Source organism: Armigeres subalbatus, chromosome 3 (genome assembly GCF_024139115.2).
Source record: "Armigeres subalbatus isolate Guangzhou_Male chromosome 3, GZ_Asu_2, whole genome shotgun sequence".
Classification (NCBI taxonomy): Eukaryota; Metazoa; Arthropoda; class Insecta; order Diptera; family Culicidae; genus Armigeres; species Armigeres subalbatus.
Window position 1 is genome coordinate 147,717,484 of NC_085141.1, and position 20,876 is coordinate 147,738,359.

General features: G+C 39.9%; 1 protein-coding gene, 1 long non-coding RNA gene and 1 pseudogene across 3 annotated transcripts; 2 read left to right on the forward strand and 1 right to left on the reverse strand.

The window, feature by feature from the left end:
* The first annotated feature begins 165 nt into the window (after positions 1-165).
* On the forward strand, positions 166-2,109 carry LOC134219964 (uncharacterized). Of its 2 annotated transcripts, XR_009981729.1 has the most exons (4): positions 239-284; positions 362-606; positions 683-823; positions 881-2,109. It is a non-coding gene; the product is annotated as an uncharacterized LOC134219964 (long non-coding RNA). The 2 variants fall into 2 exon arrangements; XR_009981728.1 differs by having other exon boundaries at positions 166-606.
* A 6,218-nt stretch (positions 2,110-8,327) lies between these two features.
* Positions 8,328-11,453, reverse strand: LOC134219962 (zinc finger protein 436-like; annotated as a pseudogene).
* A 777-nt stretch (positions 11,454-12,230) lies between these two features.
* LOC134227631 (uncharacterized) lies at positions 12,231-12,924 on the forward strand. The gene is made up of 2 exons (XM_062709263.1): positions 12,231-12,418; positions 12,483-12,924. Exons 1-2 carry the CDS (start codon positions 12,298-12,300, stop codon positions 12,788-12,790), a joined length of 429 nt encoding a protein of 142 aa, XP_062565247.1. The 5' UTR covers positions 12,231-12,297; the 3' UTR covers positions 12,791-12,924.
* The last annotated feature ends 7,952 nt before the right edge of the window (positions 12,925-20,876 follow it).

The window sequence follows — 20,876 nt, forward strand, 5'->3', positions numbered from 1 at the left end:
ACGTCATTTCGGTTTTGTCTCGGGTACTTATTCAAAAGGACGTATGTGATTTACAAGCAAAGATTCAAATGTCGATTTGTCCAATCTGATGGCACTCCCACGCAAACCAATACACCACCAGCATGTAGCCGGCTACCCTGTTGGTGGTGTTGGTTTGCGTGGGAGTGCCACCAGATTGGACAAATCGACGTTTGCATCTTTGTTTACAAAGTCACATACGTCCTTTTGAATAAGTACTCGAGATTTTGTGGCTATCAGATCGATTACTCCAACGCGTGCTTCAAGTTAGAACAATTTTGTTTTGTGAAAATGATTTCTAATTCATCATCGAAAATTGATAAAAGTATTATGCCGGTTACAGTGCAAAGATGACGACCGTTTTGCCAAACACATGACGAAACACGGGCGCATATTTGGTTTCATTCGTCAGGTTGATGACTACATTCTGGAGGAATCGAGTTTTTCCGTGCGTTTGGACTACCGTCCCGATTACGCCAGAACGTTGGTGTACGTGCGGAACGTGTCACCCCATTCGGTGTTGCTAAGTACAAAATCGATGAAGCTAGACTAGTGCCCGGTATTTCAGAGAAGTACTATCGTTTGTCGGTATGTAAAAACAAGCGTATTTTTTATATAATCCAATTTTATTTCATTTCTATATGCTTTTATATTCGATTTGTAGATCGATCAATTTCAAACGGCACCCACCCAGTCGGCTCTTATTTCAGCTGGAATACTATGTCCTATCTTTGGTGAAGGAAACTGACTTTGAAAAAACATTGTTCCCTAAGCCACCGATGGAAAAGAAGATCATATACGAGAGGTGAGTTGTGTTACAAAATGTTCGAACTCAAATGATGCAATACAGTGCGTTTTACAGCTTTCAATGGTTCAACAAATCACGAGCAGCTGTCTGCTATGCGAAATATCGTGAATCGGACTTCGTTCCCTGCTCCGTACATATTATTTGGACCACCCGGTACTGGAAAAACTTCAACTATCGTAGAGGCAGTTTTACAAATTTGGAAACTACAACCCAATGCCAACGTTCTCGTATCGGCAGCTTCAAATTTCGCCTGTGATGAATTCACCACGCGCCTGCTGGAATTCATTCCCGCCACCGATGTGTTCCGTTTCGTATCCTTCGTATCGATTTTGCTGATAACGGAACAACACCATCGTTCTCAAAAGAGCAGTGGAGGTTTTGAGGAAGGTGGTGAGTATCGTTGCGGCCCCGACTACGAATATCCGGAAGGCGGTGCATCATACGAGGAAAATTCATCGTACGGCTATGGTGGAAGACCGTTCCGCGGCCGTGGAGGATTCCGCGGACGTGGTGGTTTCCGTGGCGGTTTTCATCGTGATGGCCCACCGCACCACGGGGACAATGATGAATGGCGTCGATCAGGAGTCGATGGCAAATATGATTCACGTCGTCGTTCGTGAACCAGGAATCGATAGATCTCGCTCCCGTTCACCGAGGCGACGCAGTCCTGCTGATTCTGATTCGTCTTCTTGTAGGAATGGCATGTTATCAAATGCAAGAACGTTACGAAGAAGTGGCACGGAAATCTACCACAGTCTGGCAAGGGGCGCTGATTTTGAACACTATTCCCCGCCAAGTTGCACCTAACGGACAGAGACCACGAAATAGTGGACAGCCTGATGAAGGACGAGGAAGGTAAACACCACCTTCGTATTACTCAGCGACTAGGCCTCGATCAACCCAAGTTGGAAAATGTGCAGAAGCGCATATCGACGTCATCGTCGCACGCAATCTTCCTCGGCCTGCCGGGATCGACGTCATCGGTAGCATCGTCGGATGATGCCAGCGTTCAGACGCGTCCACTGCGTAATCTCGTGTCCTACCTGAAGCAGAAAGAAGCGGCCGGCGTTATATCCTTACTCAATAAAGAAACGGAAGCAACCGGTGTGCTCTACTCATTCCCGCCATGCGATTTTTCGACTGAATTGTTGAAACAAACATGTCACAACCTCACCGAGGAGGGACTGAAGGAAGACCATCTGGTAATCGTGGTGGTCCGAGGAGGAACAATCCTCTGGAGTGCCTTCTTTCTGGTATTGCAGCAACTAGTCCATATTGGCACAGCATACAACATGGCTGGTCTAAAAATGTGTTTGTAAATCAAAAGTTTGTTCTTAAGACAAAGTTTTGACTTTCTGTTTATAAGTGGATATAGACACTTAATATATTTGTTACATTTGGCTTGAAGGCCTAAATATTTGAAGTTATCTGAAATATCTGAAGTTCTAAATATTTAGAATTCTGATAGTTTACCTGCAGTGAGCGATCTGATAAATAATTTTGGATCAGTTTAATAGTTGGTTGGTTGTTTGCTCATTGTTTGTTGGTTGCTTCATTGTTTGTTGGTTGATTGATTGGTTATTTAGTTGATTGGTTGGTTGGTTGATTGTTGGTTGGTAGAATGATTAATTGGTTGGTTGCTGCTTGATTTGTTAGTTGGTAGAACTGTTGAATGGTTGGTTGCTTCACAGTTGGTTGGTTGGTTATTTGGTTGAATGGTTTGGTTGGTTGCTTGAATGGTTAGTCGGCTGGTTAGTTGATTAATTGTTTTGTTGGTTGCTTGGTTGATTGGTTAATAAGTTGATTGGTAGCTTGCTTGAATGGTTGGTTGTTTGATTAGTTAGTTGATTGATTCGTTGGTTATTTGGTTAGTTGGTTGTTGCTTGATTTGTTAGTTGGAAGAATGGTTGATTGATTGGTTTCTTTTTTGTTTATTGATTACTTGATTGGTTGGTTATTTGGTTGATTGGTTGCTTGAGTGATTGATTGATTGGTTGGTCGGCTCGTTAGTTCATATGTTTTTTTGTTGGTTGCTTGAATGGTTGCTTGGTTGATTGGTAGCTTGCTTGAATGGTGGGTTGCTTGATTGATTGGTAGTTTGCTTGAATGGTTGGTTATTCGATTGATTGCTGCTTGATTTGTTAGATGGTAGAATAATTGATTTGTTGGTTGATTGCTTGCTTGATTGGTTTGTCTGCTGGTTAGTTGACATTTTGTTTTGTTGGTTGATTAGTTGCTTGATTGATTGGTAGCTTACTTGAATGGCTGATTGCTGGATTAGTTGGTTGGTTATTTGGTTGATGGGTTGCTTTAACCGTTTGATTGAATGGTTGGTCGGCTGGTTAGTTGATTAGTAGTTTTGTTGGTTTCTTGATTGGTTGATTAGTTGTTGGTTAGTTGTTGCTTGATTTGTTAGTAGGTAGAATTGTTGATTAGTTAGTTCCTTGATAGTTGGTTGGTTGCTTAATTGGTTGTTTGGTTGGTTGATAAGTTGATTCGTTGCTTGATTGATTGGTAGCTTGCTTGAATGGCTGATTGCTGGATTAGCCAATCAAGCAACCAATCAACTAAATAACCAACCAAGCAACCAACAAACAATGAAGCAACCAACCAACCAATTAAGCAACCAGCCAACTATAAAGGAACCAACTAATCAACAGTTCTACCAACTAACAAATCAAGCATAACCAACCAATCAATCAATCAATCAACTAATCAAGAAACCAAAAAAAAAACAAATAATCAATCAATTGATTGTTGGTTGGTTGCCAATCCAACCAACCAATCAGGTTATTTGATTGATTGGTTGCTTGACTGGTTGATTGATTGGTTGGTCGGCTGGTTAGCTGATACTGTTTTGTTCAACCGTCTAAGACGAGTTTAGGACTCTCCATTTAATTCCACCAATTATTTTGATATCTTTGCAGATACGTATTTCGACGACAACTTTGTGGTCGTATTCAGTGTCTCGTACTTGACTCGACTGTTTTGTTGCTTGCTTGATTAGTTCGTAGGTTGATTGCTTGGTTGATTGGTAGCTTGCCTGAATGGCTGATTGCTGGATTAGTTGGTTGGTTGCTTAATTGGTTGGTTATTTGGTTGATTGTTTGCTTTACTGGTTGATTGAATGGTTGGACGGCTAGTTAGTTGTTTTGTTGGTTGTTTGAATGGTTGATTGGTTGGTTGCTTATTTGGTTGATTAGCTTGTTGGTTGATTGGTTGATTAGTTAGTTGGTTGATTGGTAGCTTGCTTAATTGGTTGGTTGCTGGATTAGTTGATTGATTGGTGGTTGGTTACTTATTTGGTTGATTGGTTGCTTTACTTGATTGATTGGTTGTGGTTATTTAGTTGATTGGTTGGTAGTTTCGTTAATTGGTAAGTTGTTTAGTTGATTGGTTAATTGGTTGGTTGGTTGGTTGCTTGATTGCTTGGTTGATTGCTGCTTGATTTGTTAGTTGGTAGTATGGTTGATTGGTTGGTTGCTTAACAGGTTGATTGATTGGTTAGTAAGCTGGTTAGTTGATTAGTTGTTATGTTGGCTGCTTGGTTGATTGATTAATAAGTTGATTGCTAGATTGGTTGGTTAGTTGATTGGTTGCTTGATTGGTTGATTAGCTGGTTGGTTGCTTGATTGCTTGGTTGATTGGTAGCTTGCATGAATTGTTGGTTGCTTGATTGTTGGTTGTTTGCTTTGGTTAGTTGATTAGTTGTTTGGTTGGTTGCTTGGTTGATTGGTTAATAAGTTGATTGGTAGCTTGCTTGAATGGTTAGTTGATTGATTGGTTAGTTATTTGGTTGATGGGTTGGTTGGTTGCTGCTTGATTTGTTAGTTGGTATAATGGTTGATTGGTTGGTTGCTTCATTGTTGGTTGATTGATTGATTGGTTGGTAATTTGGTTGGCTTGGTTGATTGGCTCGTCGGCTGGTTAGTTGATATGTTGTTTTGTGGGTTGCTTGGTTGGTTGATTAGTTGAGTCGTTGCTTGATTGATTGGTAGCTTGCTTGAATGGCTGATTGCTGGATTATCCAATCAAGCAACCAATCAACCAAATAACCAGCAACCAACAACAAACAATGAAGCAACCAGCCAACTATCAAGGAACCAACTAATCAACAGTTTTACCAACTAACAAATCAAGCAACAACCAACCAATCAATCAATCAATCAACTAATCAACTAATCAAGAAACAACTAATCAACCAATCAGCCGACCAACCATTCAATCAAACGGTAAAGCAACCCATCAACCAAATAACCAACCAATTAAACTACCAACCAACTAATCCATGGATCATGGATCAGCTATCAGCCATTCAAGCAAGCTACCAATCAATCAAGCAACGAATCAACTAATCAACCAACCAAGCAACCATTGAAGCAACCAACATATCAACTAACCAGCCGACCAGCCAATCAACCAGTAAAGCAACCAATCAACCAAATTACCAACTAATCAATCAATCAACCAACAATGAAGCAACCAACCAATCAATCATTCTACCAACTAACAAATCAAGCAGCAACCAACCAACCCTGTCCAGCAGATTTCCTGCAGCGCTACGACGTCGAAGTTGCGGGGATGTAATTCATTGTAGATTATCCTGTCGCAACCTGCGAAGCCTAGCGACTTGCAGTTCCATGTTCCAAGCTTCCAATCGTGATCCTTTGTTCGTCGCCTAGGTCGTTGCCGATTGTATCGAGTCGTATTATCTTCCATGTCGTTCGTAATGGTTGTTTTTAAAGGCGGCTTATTGGGCCTGCGCAAACCTCCTGTCTCGTCGGAGGGCCGTCGTGTCGTGTTTAGCGTCCCACCTAACACCACGACTTGGGCTTGTGCGCTTTGAGCGGCACACGGTCGCTTTGGCGGAGCCTACTGGCGGATACATGCAGCTTTTTATAGAGGTTAAACAGGGCCTACTGTCAAACCCCACCACATCCTAGGCAGGCGCCACAACTCGCAGATGGCCTGGGGAGGGATCGTCAAGCCCTTGGACATAGTCCCTGCTGCCCCCGACCAACCAACCCATCAACCAAATAACTAACCAATCAAGCAATCTTGCAATCAACTTATTAACCAATCAAGCAAGCAACCAACAAAACAACTAATCAACTAACCAACAAGCAACCAACCAATCAACCAGTCAACCAACCAACCAACCAACAATGAAGTAACCAACCAACAATCAAGCAACCAATCAATCAACCATACTACCAACTAACAAATCAAGCAGCAACCAACCAATCAAGTAAGCCACCAATCAACCAAGCAATCAAGCAACCAACCAACCAACTAATCAACCACCAAGCAACCAACAAAACAACATGTCAACTATCCAGCCGACCAGCCAATCAAGCAACCAATCAATCAACTAGTCAAGCAACCAAATTACCAACCAATCAAGCAATCAACCATTCTACCAACTAACAAATCAAGCATCAATCAATCAAATAACCAACCTTTAAAGCAAGCTACCAATCAACCAAGCAATCATTCAACCAACCAACTAATCAACCAATCAAGCAACCAACAAAACAACATATGAACTAACGAGCCGACCAACCAATCAATCAACCAGTCAAGCAACCAATCAACCAAATTACCAACCAATCAAGGAATCGATCAAAAAAGCAACCAACCAATCAACCATTCTTCCAACTAACAAATCAAGCAGCAACCAACTAACCAAATAACCAACGAATCAATCAACTAACTAATCAAACAACCAACCATTCAAGCAAGCTACCAATCAACTTATTAACCAATCAATCAAGCAACCAACAAAACAACTAATCAATTAAGCAGCCGACCAACCAATCAAGCAACCAACCAATCAACCAGTCAAGCAACCAACCAACAATCAAGCAACCAACAATTCAAGCAAGCTACCAATCAAGCAACGAACGAATCACCAATCAAACAACCAACCAATCCAGCAATCAACTTATTAACCAATCAACCAAGCAGCCAACAAAACAACTAATCAACTAACCAGCCTACTAACCAATCAATCAACCTGTCAAGCAACCAACCAATCAACCATACTACCAACTAACAAATCAAGCAGCAATCAACCAAATAATCAACCAAGCAATCAAGCAACCAACCAACCAATCAATCAAGCAACCAACCAACTAATTAACCAATCAACTAAACAACTTATCAATTACCGAGACGACCAACCAATCAAGCAACCAATCAACTAAATAACCACAACCAATCAATCAAGTAAAGCAACCAATCAACCAAACAAGTAACCAACCATCAATCAATTAACTAATCCAGCAACCAACCAGCTACCAATCAAACAACTAACTAATCAACCAACAAGCTAATCAACCAAATAAGCAACCAACCAATCAACCATTCAAGCATCCAACAAAACAACTAATCAACTAACCAGCCGACCAACCAATCAATCAATCAGTCAAGCAACCAATCAACCAAATAACCTACTAATCAATCAATTAGGCAACTAATTAACCAATTAAGCAAATAACAATTCAACCAACTAACAAATCAAGCAACCAACCAACCAACCAGTCAACCAATCAAGCAACCAAATAACCAACCAATCAATCAACCAAATAAGCAACCAACCAATCAACTATTCAAGCAACCAACAAAACAAGTAATCAACTAGCCAGCCGACCAACCATTCAATCAACCAGTAAAGCAAACAATCAACTAATCCAGCAATCAGCCATTCAGGTAAGCTACCAATCAACTAAACAATCAAGCAACCAACCAACTAATAATCAACCAAGGCACCATTGAAACAACCAACAAAACAACATATGAACTAACCAGCCGACCAACCAATCAAGCAACTAATCAATCAACCAGTCAAGCAACCAATGAACCAAATAACCTTATTAGTTGGTAAGATTGAGAACCAATCAACAATCAAGCAACCAACCAACCAAACAACCATTCTACCACCTAACAAATCAAGCAGCAACCAATCAACCGATCAACCAAATAACCAACCAATCAATCAAGCAATCTACCCATCAACCAATTAATTATTCAACCAACGAACTAATCAAGCAAGCAACAAAACAGTCGAGTACGAGACACTGAATACGACCACATAGTTGTGGTCGAAATACGTATCTGCAAAGATATCAAAATAATGGGTGGAATTAAATGGAGAGTCCTAAACTCGTCTTAGACGGTTGAACAAAACAGTATCAACTAACCAGCCGACCAACTAATCAACTAAATAACCACAACCAATCAATCAACCAGTAAACCAACCAGTCAACCACTCAAGCAACCAACCATTCAACCATTCAAGCAAGCTACCATACCAATCAATCAATCAAACAAGCAATCAACCAATCAAGCAACTTAGCCACTCAGTCGATTGATGTGTAACAATATGGATTTTCGGGCCTCTCAACAAAAGTTCGTTTTGAAGTGATCTTAAAATAGGTATGTATTCGTAATCATTACGGTAATTTATTACACTTTTATTTATTTATTCAGATCAAAAAGATTCATATTTATATATTTATTTCCATAAACAATTTTATTATCCATATATCAATTTATTATTAATAAAAAATGTTAGTTGAGAAAAGGAAGGAGCCCCTCTCTGTTCAGAAACACTGGGTGATATGGATAACGCGACCAGACTAATTGAGGATCCGTTAGAGGGGGCCATGTAGAATTCTGTTGACATCTGATTCCATGGCTAATTCTGTTGACGGTAAAGAGAATATTATTTATTTTTATAGCGTGGCCGTGGATCAATGTTTTACCCTGCTAATAAATCCAGTACGATTCGGTAACCACTAAACTTCTGAGTTCCTATCGGGTGGGTCATGCTTCTTTCTCTTCGACGCTGAGAATATACTGGTTGGCACAACTCTGCCAACCATCACCCTATCTGTTCCACAATGATTTGCACAGCGAAGCGATTGCTGAAAATAAAACGTTTATCAACAGGGAAAATCATAGCAGTGCTTAAATGATCCTTATCTCAAAAGATACTTACCATGCGCAAGAATCGAACGGACTTTTTGATTCGAAGCATTAGTTTTGGCGCTCCTCCTCTCAGCAGTTCCAGGATATCATTTACCGTCAGGAGCGATATCTGATGCAGGTGAAACCGGTACCACCATGTGGTGAGTTGGTGAAGGAAGATTCGGAGGAGGTTGGAGGGCCATGCATGGACTAGTTCGTGTTACTCCCGTCGCTCTTGACCAGCTATCGATCGTACAGTTGCACTTCATTCGGATGAACGTGCGTCAATGATGTGCAGGCGGATGATGTAAATAGAGCGACTGATTGCAGCTATATGTTGCCTGCCAATCCCGGTTTTTCCTGATAATGTAGAAGAAGACAATCATAGCAATACCGACAAAAATAGCAATACCGTACTTACCGAATAATGACCAACTTCATGGGACGCACTCAGCATACACAGTTTCGACTGGAATCTGAGTTATAGGTATACTGCTTTATACGCACTGGACTCGAAGAGATTGTATTGACGAGTTGCTGTGATGGGAGATATTCCGACAAGTGCAGTTCGTTTGCTGAAGAATATGTGAATATAGTGCAAATAAAACTTTGCGATAAGGTTCACGCAGTGGATTATCCAACGCCTGTTTTGTTGGTTCCGATTCGAACTTGGATGAACTATCATATCGTTCTTCGACTTCGTAGCATCGATTTCCAGGAAGCCCCCTCAACAGAGATCAAAATAGCAACTACTACCGACGAACGTACAATGTCGGTCATTTCTTTTGATAGCGGGAGATCGGAACCGTGTCGGTTAGGCTGAGTTTTTTTCGGGTATCTTTTTTTCCTCTTTTCACCACGAAAGTTGCAGACGAATCAGATTTTTTTCTGTAAAGATTAAAGAAAATCATCAGATAAGACAACATCCTGCCTTAAGCAGTAGTATAATCAAAGTTACCGGCAAACTTCCCCGGAAGCAATCAGCGGTGGGGCAACTTATTATATAGAAATATTCCGTTTTACAATCTAGAAATCATTAAAATTTATTAGATATCTGATTATATCTATAGTCAATCGTAATTCATCTAAATATTTTACTTACCTTCATTAAAAAACACGCACATAAATTTTCGTATAATTTTCTGCTTTTCCTATCAACAAAACACCACAGCTGCTAAAAGTAAATCTCGCTTAACTTTTCAAAAGGACCTAAGTAACATTTTTTTCATGAATTTATTTGAATAGCACAATCAAAAGCTTTCATGTTTTTCTGTTGATTGCGCTATTCAAATTAATTCATGAAAAAAATGTTACTGTGCACCAACTGTGTGTGAATGTTCTCTATCCGCCGACTTGGTCGAGTCAAGAACGAGACACTGAAGACGACCACACAGTTGTGGTCGAAATACGCATCTGCAAAGATATCGAAAATTAATTGGTGGAATTAAATGGAGAGTACTTAATTCGTCTTAGACGGTTGAATACATTCCACTAAAAGAGCTAAATATATTTTTCATAAAAATGAGGTTTTTGTTATTTTAATTCATTTGGGATAATATTAAAGTCAAGTAAAAAATTACTTTAACTTGCAATTTATTTATGTTCATATATGTTTAAAAACATTACATACATTCATATTGAATACATAAATTACTGGGGCCTGCCCTAACGAACCAAATCCCATTTTTTGGAATAGGAATGTTAACGAAATATAATTCTCATTTTTTATATAAATTTCTTTCAAGAGGACTTTTTTCGTACTTTGTATTGTTTTGTAAGTGTTCAAAAATAAAATCAATATGACATAATCAATCGAAGCAACATTCACTTGTTTCTGGAGCTTTTGAAAAAACTATAATTGTAAAAGAAATGTCAATGGCTTACCGTAAATTAATATTAAAATTTCTTCCTGTTTCGTGGTACAGTCGAAAGCGACTGATCCACGTTTCGGTTTTTGGAAAAGCTTTCAAAAACATTGAGAAATTTGTTTCGCTCATTTTCCTAGAAAAAAGATGTCTTACCGGCGTTGAGGGAATCGTTCTTCCGCTGTGTCCCATTATTAGATCTAACTGGTGCTGGTGCTGTTGCTGCTGCTACTGGTGCAATACTCGGCTGTGCCGGTACTTGTGCCGCTGTGCTCGACAGCCCGGGGCACACGTATATGCCGTTCAGCTTCACATGGTCGAAGATTTTGTGCACCAGACATCCCATCCGGAAGGCATACGCTGATGGTTGCATTCACCGCATTGGTAATCACGATCCCCAGTGTGTCCATTGAGGTGATCCTGTGAAGTGTATTTTACGGATGTGTCGGTCCAGGGTCTTAACATCCGAAAATATTCTGTTACAATATTCACATGCCATATCTTTGATCTTCTCTTCAATCCGTCGTGCGTCCACAATGTGGTCCTTGAGGTCCGACAACTCAAGCAGATTAAGAATCTCTTGATTGGCCCCGTTATCAAGTCGTTCCAAACATCTGACTCCAGCGGTTCAACATTATAGAAATCTTGCTCATCATTCAGCAGCTGCTGCTCTTACCCCTCCGGCGCGTCGTCCGTGTCGGTCCCATCAACGTCTAACGACACAATCGCAGACATCCTCCTCCTCCGTTAATCCAATTGCTTCCGAACAAACATAAACAAACTCGTCTCGATTCATTGATTTTGAATCAGAAACAGGAGGTAAACAAAAATGGAAATGACAACTGTTGTCAAACTGACGTGGTTTGAATTCAGGGCTTCTCAATGGTCAGTGATTGTAATAATTGTAATCCGTCACTCCCCAGGGTATAAAGTGGTGCCCGAAAAAATGGCCACCACTCCGTCTATGTATTCGTCAATGGTATACCATTGACGAATACATAGACATGACCATTGAGAAGATTCAAATCACGTCAGTTTGACAACAGTTGTCATTTCCATTTATTTCTGATTCAAAAATCAATTCGGCATCAACATTTCAAAAGGGCGGAACTGACAATTGTAAACAAATCTAGTTTTCATTGTAATTAGATATAAAACATCAAAATTAATAATCTTAATCAATATGTTTCATAAAAATATCTAACATTGTTTAAAAAAATATATATATTTATTACACTGAAACCGATGCAACACAGTTTTAATGCTATATTACATTTAATTAGAATGCAATATTAAATATTATAGATAGAAGAATCTATAGATGAGCGAATGCATGGATGAGTCGATTTTTTTGCCCGTGCACACGCGCATATGACGTCACAGCCCTTAACGTTTCCATTGAAATCGTGACGTCATGCTCGTTTGGAGACACGTTTGACAGTTCGTTTGGAGACAGAGGATTTAGCTTCGCTCATCTATATATTCCACTATCTATATTAAATATCGGCAACACTGCACAGATTTTGGCTTTTTGATCGATCGGTTAGCACAATGGTTAGCACGATTTTTCCAAAATTGTTACTTAGGACCTTTTGAAAAGTTAAGCGAGATTTCACAACTTCGTGGTGTAGTGTCATGTGGTGTCATGCAGTAGCAAATTTTTCCGGAATTCCGGATTTGCTCCAACTGTCGACGTCCGGCGTCCGTCTTCATCGCGTCTATTCCAGCACCCACGGAAAGTACCTCGTTGCTGCTGGTAAGTATTCATTCTTGCACGCCTTTTTATTATATTTTAAAAGCCGTCATACTTCCTGTTTCAGGTAAGGAAAACTATGTTCCGATCTTCGATCTCGCTGCGGGTCCTGCTCAAGAAATGTGGACAACCGGACTGTCAGCTGATTCATACGGCTCTGGCCGGATCCGGGATGCTGTGAATGTGATCATTTTCACTTCCTTGTCGCCGTCATCAATCGTCGATGGCCGTCGACCAATCGAAGTAACTGAGGAAACCAGCAGTGCCTCTGCAATGGTCATGGCTTCCGGATCGTCCCCAAGCAAACAATTTGTTGATGTCCAATCCGACTGGCAGTCGGGGAATATATCGGTTGCAGTACAGCAGAGGGAGTAAAATGCATCGACTATAGCTGGAAGGGCTACTCGCCTTTGATTTCCCACTTATTCGTTCTATTAGTTTGTTGTACTTTTTCACAATTAAAAACATTAAGCGGGTTTTATGGCATTGACGCAACTTTTGCATAAACATATTCATATGTGAAGAATATCACAATGTGAATTATGCTTCTACGATCCAGCTGCTTGGCTGACTGGGCGTCTGGTTTTATGATTCGTTATATTTGTCTGTTAATGCTATATGTATTCAAATATTGAGATACCGCCAGGGTTTAGAAGTTAGTTTTTCGGAAGTCATAAGTGCTGTCCAATGAGCAGCTCGAACTTGTTCCCGTCCTGCTCGTTCTTTTTTGTCAACAAATGGGCATAAGAGGGATGGGAATAACTTCGAGCTGCTCATTGGACAGCATTATAGACTTACCTGTGGTATCTTCTGAAGCTTCGAATCGTACTGGTACTCTGAATACAATCCTGAGATTAAAAACTAATTCCTTCCTTCTAACGGATTTTTTCAGGTTTTTTTATGGTATCCTTCTTCTGAAATACAAAACCGTTTTTTTAGGAACTAAAAATGAACCATTCTTATACTCAAAACAGAAAACTTCTGGAATTCATGGGATTTTAAATAGAAACTTTTTAGTATTATGAACGAAACACTCCTAGAAATTCGAACCATTTGGGATAATGAAGTCTTAGCTAATCCAGACGGAAACCTTTTGTTATAGAATCCTTCACGTATTCCGAAGGGAATCCTTCAGCGATTCCAACAATAATTCTTCAGAATTCTTTAGAGATTCCAAAGGCTATTCCTTAGCGATGCCGAAGGGAATTCTTTAAGGATTCTATTAGGGAATTCTTTTGAAATTCCAAATGAAATATTTTCGGGATTCCAAAGCGAATTCTTTAGGAATTGCAAAGCGAATCCTTTAGGCAATGCTTTACGGATTGCAAAGCGAATCCTTTAGGAATTGCAAAGCAAACCCTTTAGTGATTGCAAAGCGAATACTGTAGGGATTGCAATTCGAATCGTCTAGGGATTGCAAAGCGAATCCTTTGGGGATTGCAAAGCGAATCCTTTAGGGATTGCAATGCAAACCCTTTAGAGATTGCAAAGCGAAAACTTTGGGGATTGCAATTCAAACCGTTTAGGGATTGCAAACCGAATCCTTTAGGGATTGCAAAGAGAATCCTTTAGGGATTGCAAAGCGAATCCTTTTGGGATTGCAAAGCGAATGCTTTATGGATTGCAAAGCGAAAACTTTGGGGATTGCAATTCAAACCGTTTAGGGATTGGAAACCGAATCCTTTAGGGATTGCAAAGCGATTTCTTTGGGGATTGCAAAGCGAATCCTTTAGAGAATTCTTTAGGGATTGCAAAGCGAATCTTTTAGGTAATGCTTTACGGATTGCAAAGCGATTTCTCTAGGGATTGCAGAGCGAATCCTTTAGGCAATGCTTTACGGATTGCAAAGCGAATACTTTAGGGATTGCAATTCGAATCCTTTAGGGATTGTAAAGTGTACTCTTTAGGGATTACAAAGCAAATCCTTTAGGGATTGCAAAGCGAATCCTTTTGGGATTGCAAAGCGAATCCTTTTGGGATTGCAAAGCGAATCCTTTAGGGATTGCAAAGCGAATCCTTCAGGTAATGCTTTACGGATTGCAAAGCGAATCCTTTAGGGATTGCAATGCAAACCCTTTAGTGATTGCAAAGCAAAGTCTTTAGGGATTGTAATTCGAATCGTTTAGGGATTGCAAAGCGTATCCTTTAGGTATTACAAAGCAAACCCTTTAGGGATTGCGAAGCGAATCCTTTTGGGATTGCAAAGCGAATGCTTTAGAGAATTCTTTAGGGATTGCAAAGCGAATCCTTTAGGGATTGCAAAGCGAATCTTTGATGATTTTAAAGCGAATCCTTTAGGGATTGCAAAGCGAATCCTTCAGGTAATGCTTTAAGGATTGCAAAGCGAATCCTTTAGGGATTGCAATGCAAACCCTTTAGTGATTGCAATGCAAACCCTTTAGGGATTGTAATTCGAATCGTTTAGGGATTGTAAAGCGAATCCTTTAGGGATTGCAAAGCGTACCCTTTAGGGATTACAAAGCAAACCCTTTAGGGATTGCGAAGCGAATCCTTTTGGGATTGCAAAGCGAATGCTTTAGGGATTGCAAAGCGAATGCTTTAGGGATTGCTAAGCAAAGTCTTTAGGGATTGTAATTCGAATCCTTTAGGGATTGCAAAGCGTACCCTTCAGGGATTACAAAGCAAACCCTTTAGGGATTGCGAAGCGAATCCTTAAGGAATTGCAAAGCGAATCCTTCAGGTAATGCTTTACGGATTGCAAAGCGAATCCTTTAGGGATTGCAATGCAAACCCTTTAGTGATTGCAAAGCAAAGTCTTTAGGGATTGTAATTCGAATCGTTTAGGGATTGCAAAGCGAATCCTTTAGGGATTGCAAAGCGTACCCTTTAGGGATTACAAAGCAAACCCTTTAGGGATTGCGAAGCGTATCCTTTTGGGATGGGCTGCGAAATGGTGAGTTGACATCCGGGAAGGGGCGCCTAACATAGCTCTGGTCCTCACAAGTTCCAATACTCACGCTTCCACGGGTCTTCCGATGACAATTGACCGCCAGCTAAGGGTTGCGTACTTAGCTGGTAATGCAGCCTGGGCACTGTTGTCCTTCTGACATCAGCTAGAGTGAGAGGGTGCGTACTGTGGGGTCTGCCTAGGATGTGGTGGGGTTCGACAGTGGGCTCTGTTGAACTTCTATAAAAAGCTGTGCCGCTCAAAGCGCACTAGTCTAGTCCTGGTGTTGGGTGGGACTTTAAACAAATATGACCCGACTGATCGAGCGTCTGTCCACCAAGGAGGTGCGGCTCCAACAGCGTCTGTTCTGGCATCCAGCGGCTGAGTATGAACTGCTATTCCCCGGAAGCTATACCTAAGATGGCAGCCCCATCCCGGTGGATAGGGAACCTTGGGCCAACAACCTACTGTTCCCGAAACATCAATTTGTTCGAGAATCCGATAATGAAAGAATACGGACTGATTTTACGGCGACGACTCTTAGCGCGAAACAACGGACATGAATAGGAACATGGAACGTTTTAACCCTAGCCCAGCAGGGTAAATTGGCACAACTTGCCAATGAGGCACGCCGCATGAAGCTTGAGATCCTGGGACTGAGTGAAGTCCGTTGGCCAAACTTTGGAGAACACAGAACGCCGTCGGGACAAGTTCTGCTATACTCTGGTTTACGAGGTGAACACGCTCCCCGGCATCGCGGAGTTGGCTTCCTACTAGGCGCTCAGGCACACTCTGCGCTTATGAAGTGGAAAGGATAATCGTTGCCAGATTTAGAACACGGGTCCGAAACCTTACTATAATCCAATGTTATGCGCCAACCGATGCTGCCGATCTGCAAGACAAAGAGAACTTCTACAGTCAACTCAATGCCGTCGTAGATAGAATTCCGAAGGGTGATATCAAGATCTGTTTGGGCGACTTCAATGCGAAGATCGGATCCGACAACTCGAACCATGAGCGCATTATGGGACGCCATGGTCTCGGAGAAATGAGCGAAAACGGAGAGCTGTTCGCAGAATTTTGTGGTAATAACGACATGGTGATCGGGGGATCGCTCTTCCCTCATCGACCGGTTCACAAGGTCACGTGGGTCTCCCGTGACGGCTTTACAGAAAATCAAATCGACCACATCTGCATCAGCCGAAAATGGAAACGGAGCCTTCTTGATGTACGCAGGACTGGTAGCGATAAATGCCGTTTAAAATAGTGACTTAGTGACCAACGATGGCGAAAAAAGTTGCCAAATAGTGACTTTCAGATGCAGAAAAAGTGACCAAATAGTGACTTTTGTATGAAATATTAACTAGGTAGTGAGCTGAGTTGCATTTGCATTGTCACTGCGTAACCCGTAGTAGATTGTAAACTAGTGATATCATGTTTTTCTTTTGAAATCCTTACCTAGAATGCTATCAGAAATCAAGAAAAGACAAAAATTACAAAAGCATGAGGATTACTACTGCTGGCCGTGCCCAGCCCATCTTCACCATAACTAGGGAGAGGATGAAGCTTAGCAAGAGGCAACCGACTTGGTAACACCCTCATAAATATCACAATTGGATATTTATGAAGGTATCTATTCGGTTAGCTAGAGGCTACCAATATGACAATGGTAAACCTTATTCCGTGACAAACCACGTAATGGTATTTACCCAGCGTCGCTAAACCAAGTTTATAATTTCAACAACAATTTTGAAGATTTTTCCGTGAAACTGTAGCTTGTGTATGAAAATGACAGAATGATACGTATAGCAAAAAAGTGTGAAAGAGTGCAAGAACGATGTTTTGGATTGTATCTGGAGACGAGCCAGCCTTGGGCTGAAAATCTGCTTAATAAAGACAATAAAAAATGTTTTGCCTTTCTCGTATACTAAGTATACGGTAAAGGCTATATGATCGCTCCAAAAACAAACTTTTTATAGAAGGCCCGGAGACCCATAGTGTTATATACCAATCGACTCAGTTCGACGAATCGAGGTGATGTCTGTGTGTGTGTGTGTGTGTGTGTGTGTGTATGTGTGTGTGTATGTGTGTGTGTGTGTGCGCAAAACTACTCAAAAAATGTCACTCATTTTTCGGGCACTTATCCTCAACCGATTTGCTCGCAACAAGTTGCATTCGACGCAGAATCCTGTCCCATTGTTTCCTATTTGAAATTGGCCAGATCGGACTATGGGATCGGAAGTTATGGCCAAAATACAAATTCATACGAAAAAACCGCGTAAAAAATGTCACTCATTTTTCGGGCACTTATCCTCAACCGATTTGCTCGCAACAAGTTGCATTCGACGCAGAATCCTGTCCCATTGTTTCCTATTTAAAATTGGCCAGATTGAACTATGGGATCGAAAGTTATGGCCAAAATACAAATTCATACAAAAAAAATTCGCGTAAAAAATGTCACTCATTTTTTGGGCACTTATGCTCAACCGATTTGCTCACAACAAGTTGCATTAGACGTAGAATCATGTTGCATTGATTCCTATTTGAAATTGTCCAGATCGGGCTATGGGATCGAAAGTTATGGCCAAAATACAAATTCATACGAAAAAATCGCGAAAAAATGTCACTTATTTTTCGGGCACTTATCCTCAACCGATTTGCTCGCAACAAATTGAATTCGACGCAGAATCCCGTCTCATTGTTTTCTATTTGAAATTGGCCAGATCGGACTATGGGATCGGAAGTTATGGCCAAAATACAAATTCGTACGAAAAAACGCGTAAAAAATGTCACTCATTTTCCGGACACTTATCCTCAACCGATTTGCTCGCAACTATAGATAGTGGAATATATAGATGAGCGAAGATAAATCCTCTGTCTCCAAACGAACTGTCAAACGTGTCTCCAAACGAGCATGACGTCACGATTGCAATGGAAACGTTAAGGGCTGTGACGTCATATGCGCGTGTGCACGGGCAAAAAAATCGACTCAGCCATGCTTTCGCTCATCTATAGATTCTACTATCTATACTCGCAACAAGTTGCATTCGACGCAGAATCCTGTCCCATTGTTTCCTATTTGAAATTGGCCAGATCGGACTATGGGATCGAAAGTTATGGCCAAAATACAAATTCGTACGAAAAAATCGCGTGAAAAATGTCACTCATTTTTCGGGCACTTATCCACAACCGATTTGCTCGCAACAAGTTGCATTCGACGTAGAATCCTGTCCCGTTGTTTCATATCGAAAACTGGCCATATCGGACTATGGGATCGAAAATTTTACTATTTTTGCCTTTCTCGTATACTTTTTTATGGAAAAATCGCTAAAAAAATGTCACTCATTTTTCAGGTACTTTTCCTCAACCGATTTGCTCGCATTAAATTGCATTCGACGCAGAATGTCTCATTGATTCATATTGAAAATTGGCCAGATCGAACTATGGGCTTAGAAGTTATGGTAAAATTACTATTTATTGTGAAAAAGAGTTCAACAAAGTATAGCTCACTTTTTCAGCACTTAGACTTCATCTATTCCCCAAGCAACACAAGTTCAACAAATCTGGTTGCAGTAACCATATTGTGACTGAATCCGGTCATATATAAGTTACTGTGATTGATGTGCAATATGTGATTGCATTCGACGCAAAATCTTGTCCCATTGTTTCCTATAGAAACTTGGCCGGATCGTACAATTGGGTCAAAAGTTATGGCGAAAATACTAATTTTAAAACTACAAAATAAAATGCCATTTTTTGCTCTTATGCTCATCCGATTTGTTTGCAACAAATTGCGTTTGGCGAGAATTTTTTTTATGCATATAAACAAATATGAAAAATAAGACCAACCCACATATTGGTGTTATTTGAGATTTTTCCAAACCTTTTGAACGAACGAGAAAGGCACCATCACCGCTAGGTGGATTAATCTGGGTTTTTGATTGTGCTTTCGCTAATTCCTATGCAGTTAGACGTGTGAATATTTGTGTTTGCACGTTGAAAAATTAGCTGTTCTTCGATAAAAATAAAGCAATAAAATGATCTAATTAATTACTAGACAGAGAATTATTTGAATGAGAATCACAAAGCTTATAAAACTTTATCAGCACAAATTGTTTCAAAAAACTTAAAGAATTCAAAATTCTTTAGACATTTTTTAAATACAATTTTATTATTAAAAATATTAATAACATTTTTAATAATAATAAATTTAAATGCATACAGTACCCATTTGTCATTTTATGAGCTGCTGGTCTCGGTTGCGCGTGAACCGATTTGACTAAAAATTTAACCAGAACTCAGATATAACATTAATTTTACCATACCTACATAAGTTTCGACCGGCGCGAAATCCGCGCCAACTAAAATCAAATACGCGACATGAAATCCAATTCGCGCCAACTACGCGCGAAATATCAATTTTTGTTACCACAATTTACAGAACGTGTTCTCTTTCAGTACGTTGCATATAATATAACTGATCATGATCATATAAAAATGACTTTACCACGTTGAAAAAGAACAAAGAAAAAATCCATTAGTATCACATCTATTCTGGATGGTCCTGTTCACCAACGTTCTAACTAAGCAAACTGAATGAAGCAGTCAAAATTATTTCTATAATCAACGTTTCATAGAGAAAATGATGGTTGCAGCTTTGTTGTAATTGTTGTTCATAAGCTAAACTTACGAAAAATTAGGCAATACAATAATGTTAATTTGTTTTTCGAACAAAACTTCTGTATACAAATTATTTGAACTCATATATTGCCCGTTGCATAAATTTTTAGACTCTGGCGTAACTTCGTTTTGCTTTGAATTTTTAGCGTGCACACCAATACATTCAAACTACCTTTGTAATTGTTTTTTGTTGTTGTTATTTAACGTACACACGTGTTTTTGTTCACTCAAACAAACAGCAAACAGACCTATTTAATTTGTATCTGTGACACGGGGAAAATATTCACGCAAATAATTTTCGCGCAGGAGTCTAATAAGGCGGAATCTGCGCAATAAAAATATGAAATTATTTGGATTTATATACAGAGAGAAATAATTCAGAATCTTACAAAGTTGTTCAAGTTTCATAAAATGTGATCCATGATGTTCCATCCATTCTGAAGATTTTTTTTCGGAAATTTCAAGTTGAATTTCCGTGGAAAATCTTGTGAAAATTTCTAGGATTTTTTAAAAGAAATTGTGCGAAAAATACTTCAATTCTTGTGAAATATTTCTCCAGGAGTTCGGACAGAAATTCCAATAGAAATCCGATATTAGCACAAAAATTCAAATCGGATTATATTGCATATATTCTTGCTGTCTTTCAAGGAATCGCAAAGTTAATTCTTGTAAAAATTTCTCCGGCAATGCATGAAAAAAAATCTTCCTCAAATACAAATGCATTTTTATATGAATTCCGGTGGAAATCGCTTTGAGAATTCCTGTAGATATTGTTTAGTGAATTCGAATTCCTAAGCAAAACCTTCGGAAAATTATTTTCCAAATTCAAGACGGAATTTTACGCAAAGATTTAAGCAGTCATCGCTACAAAAA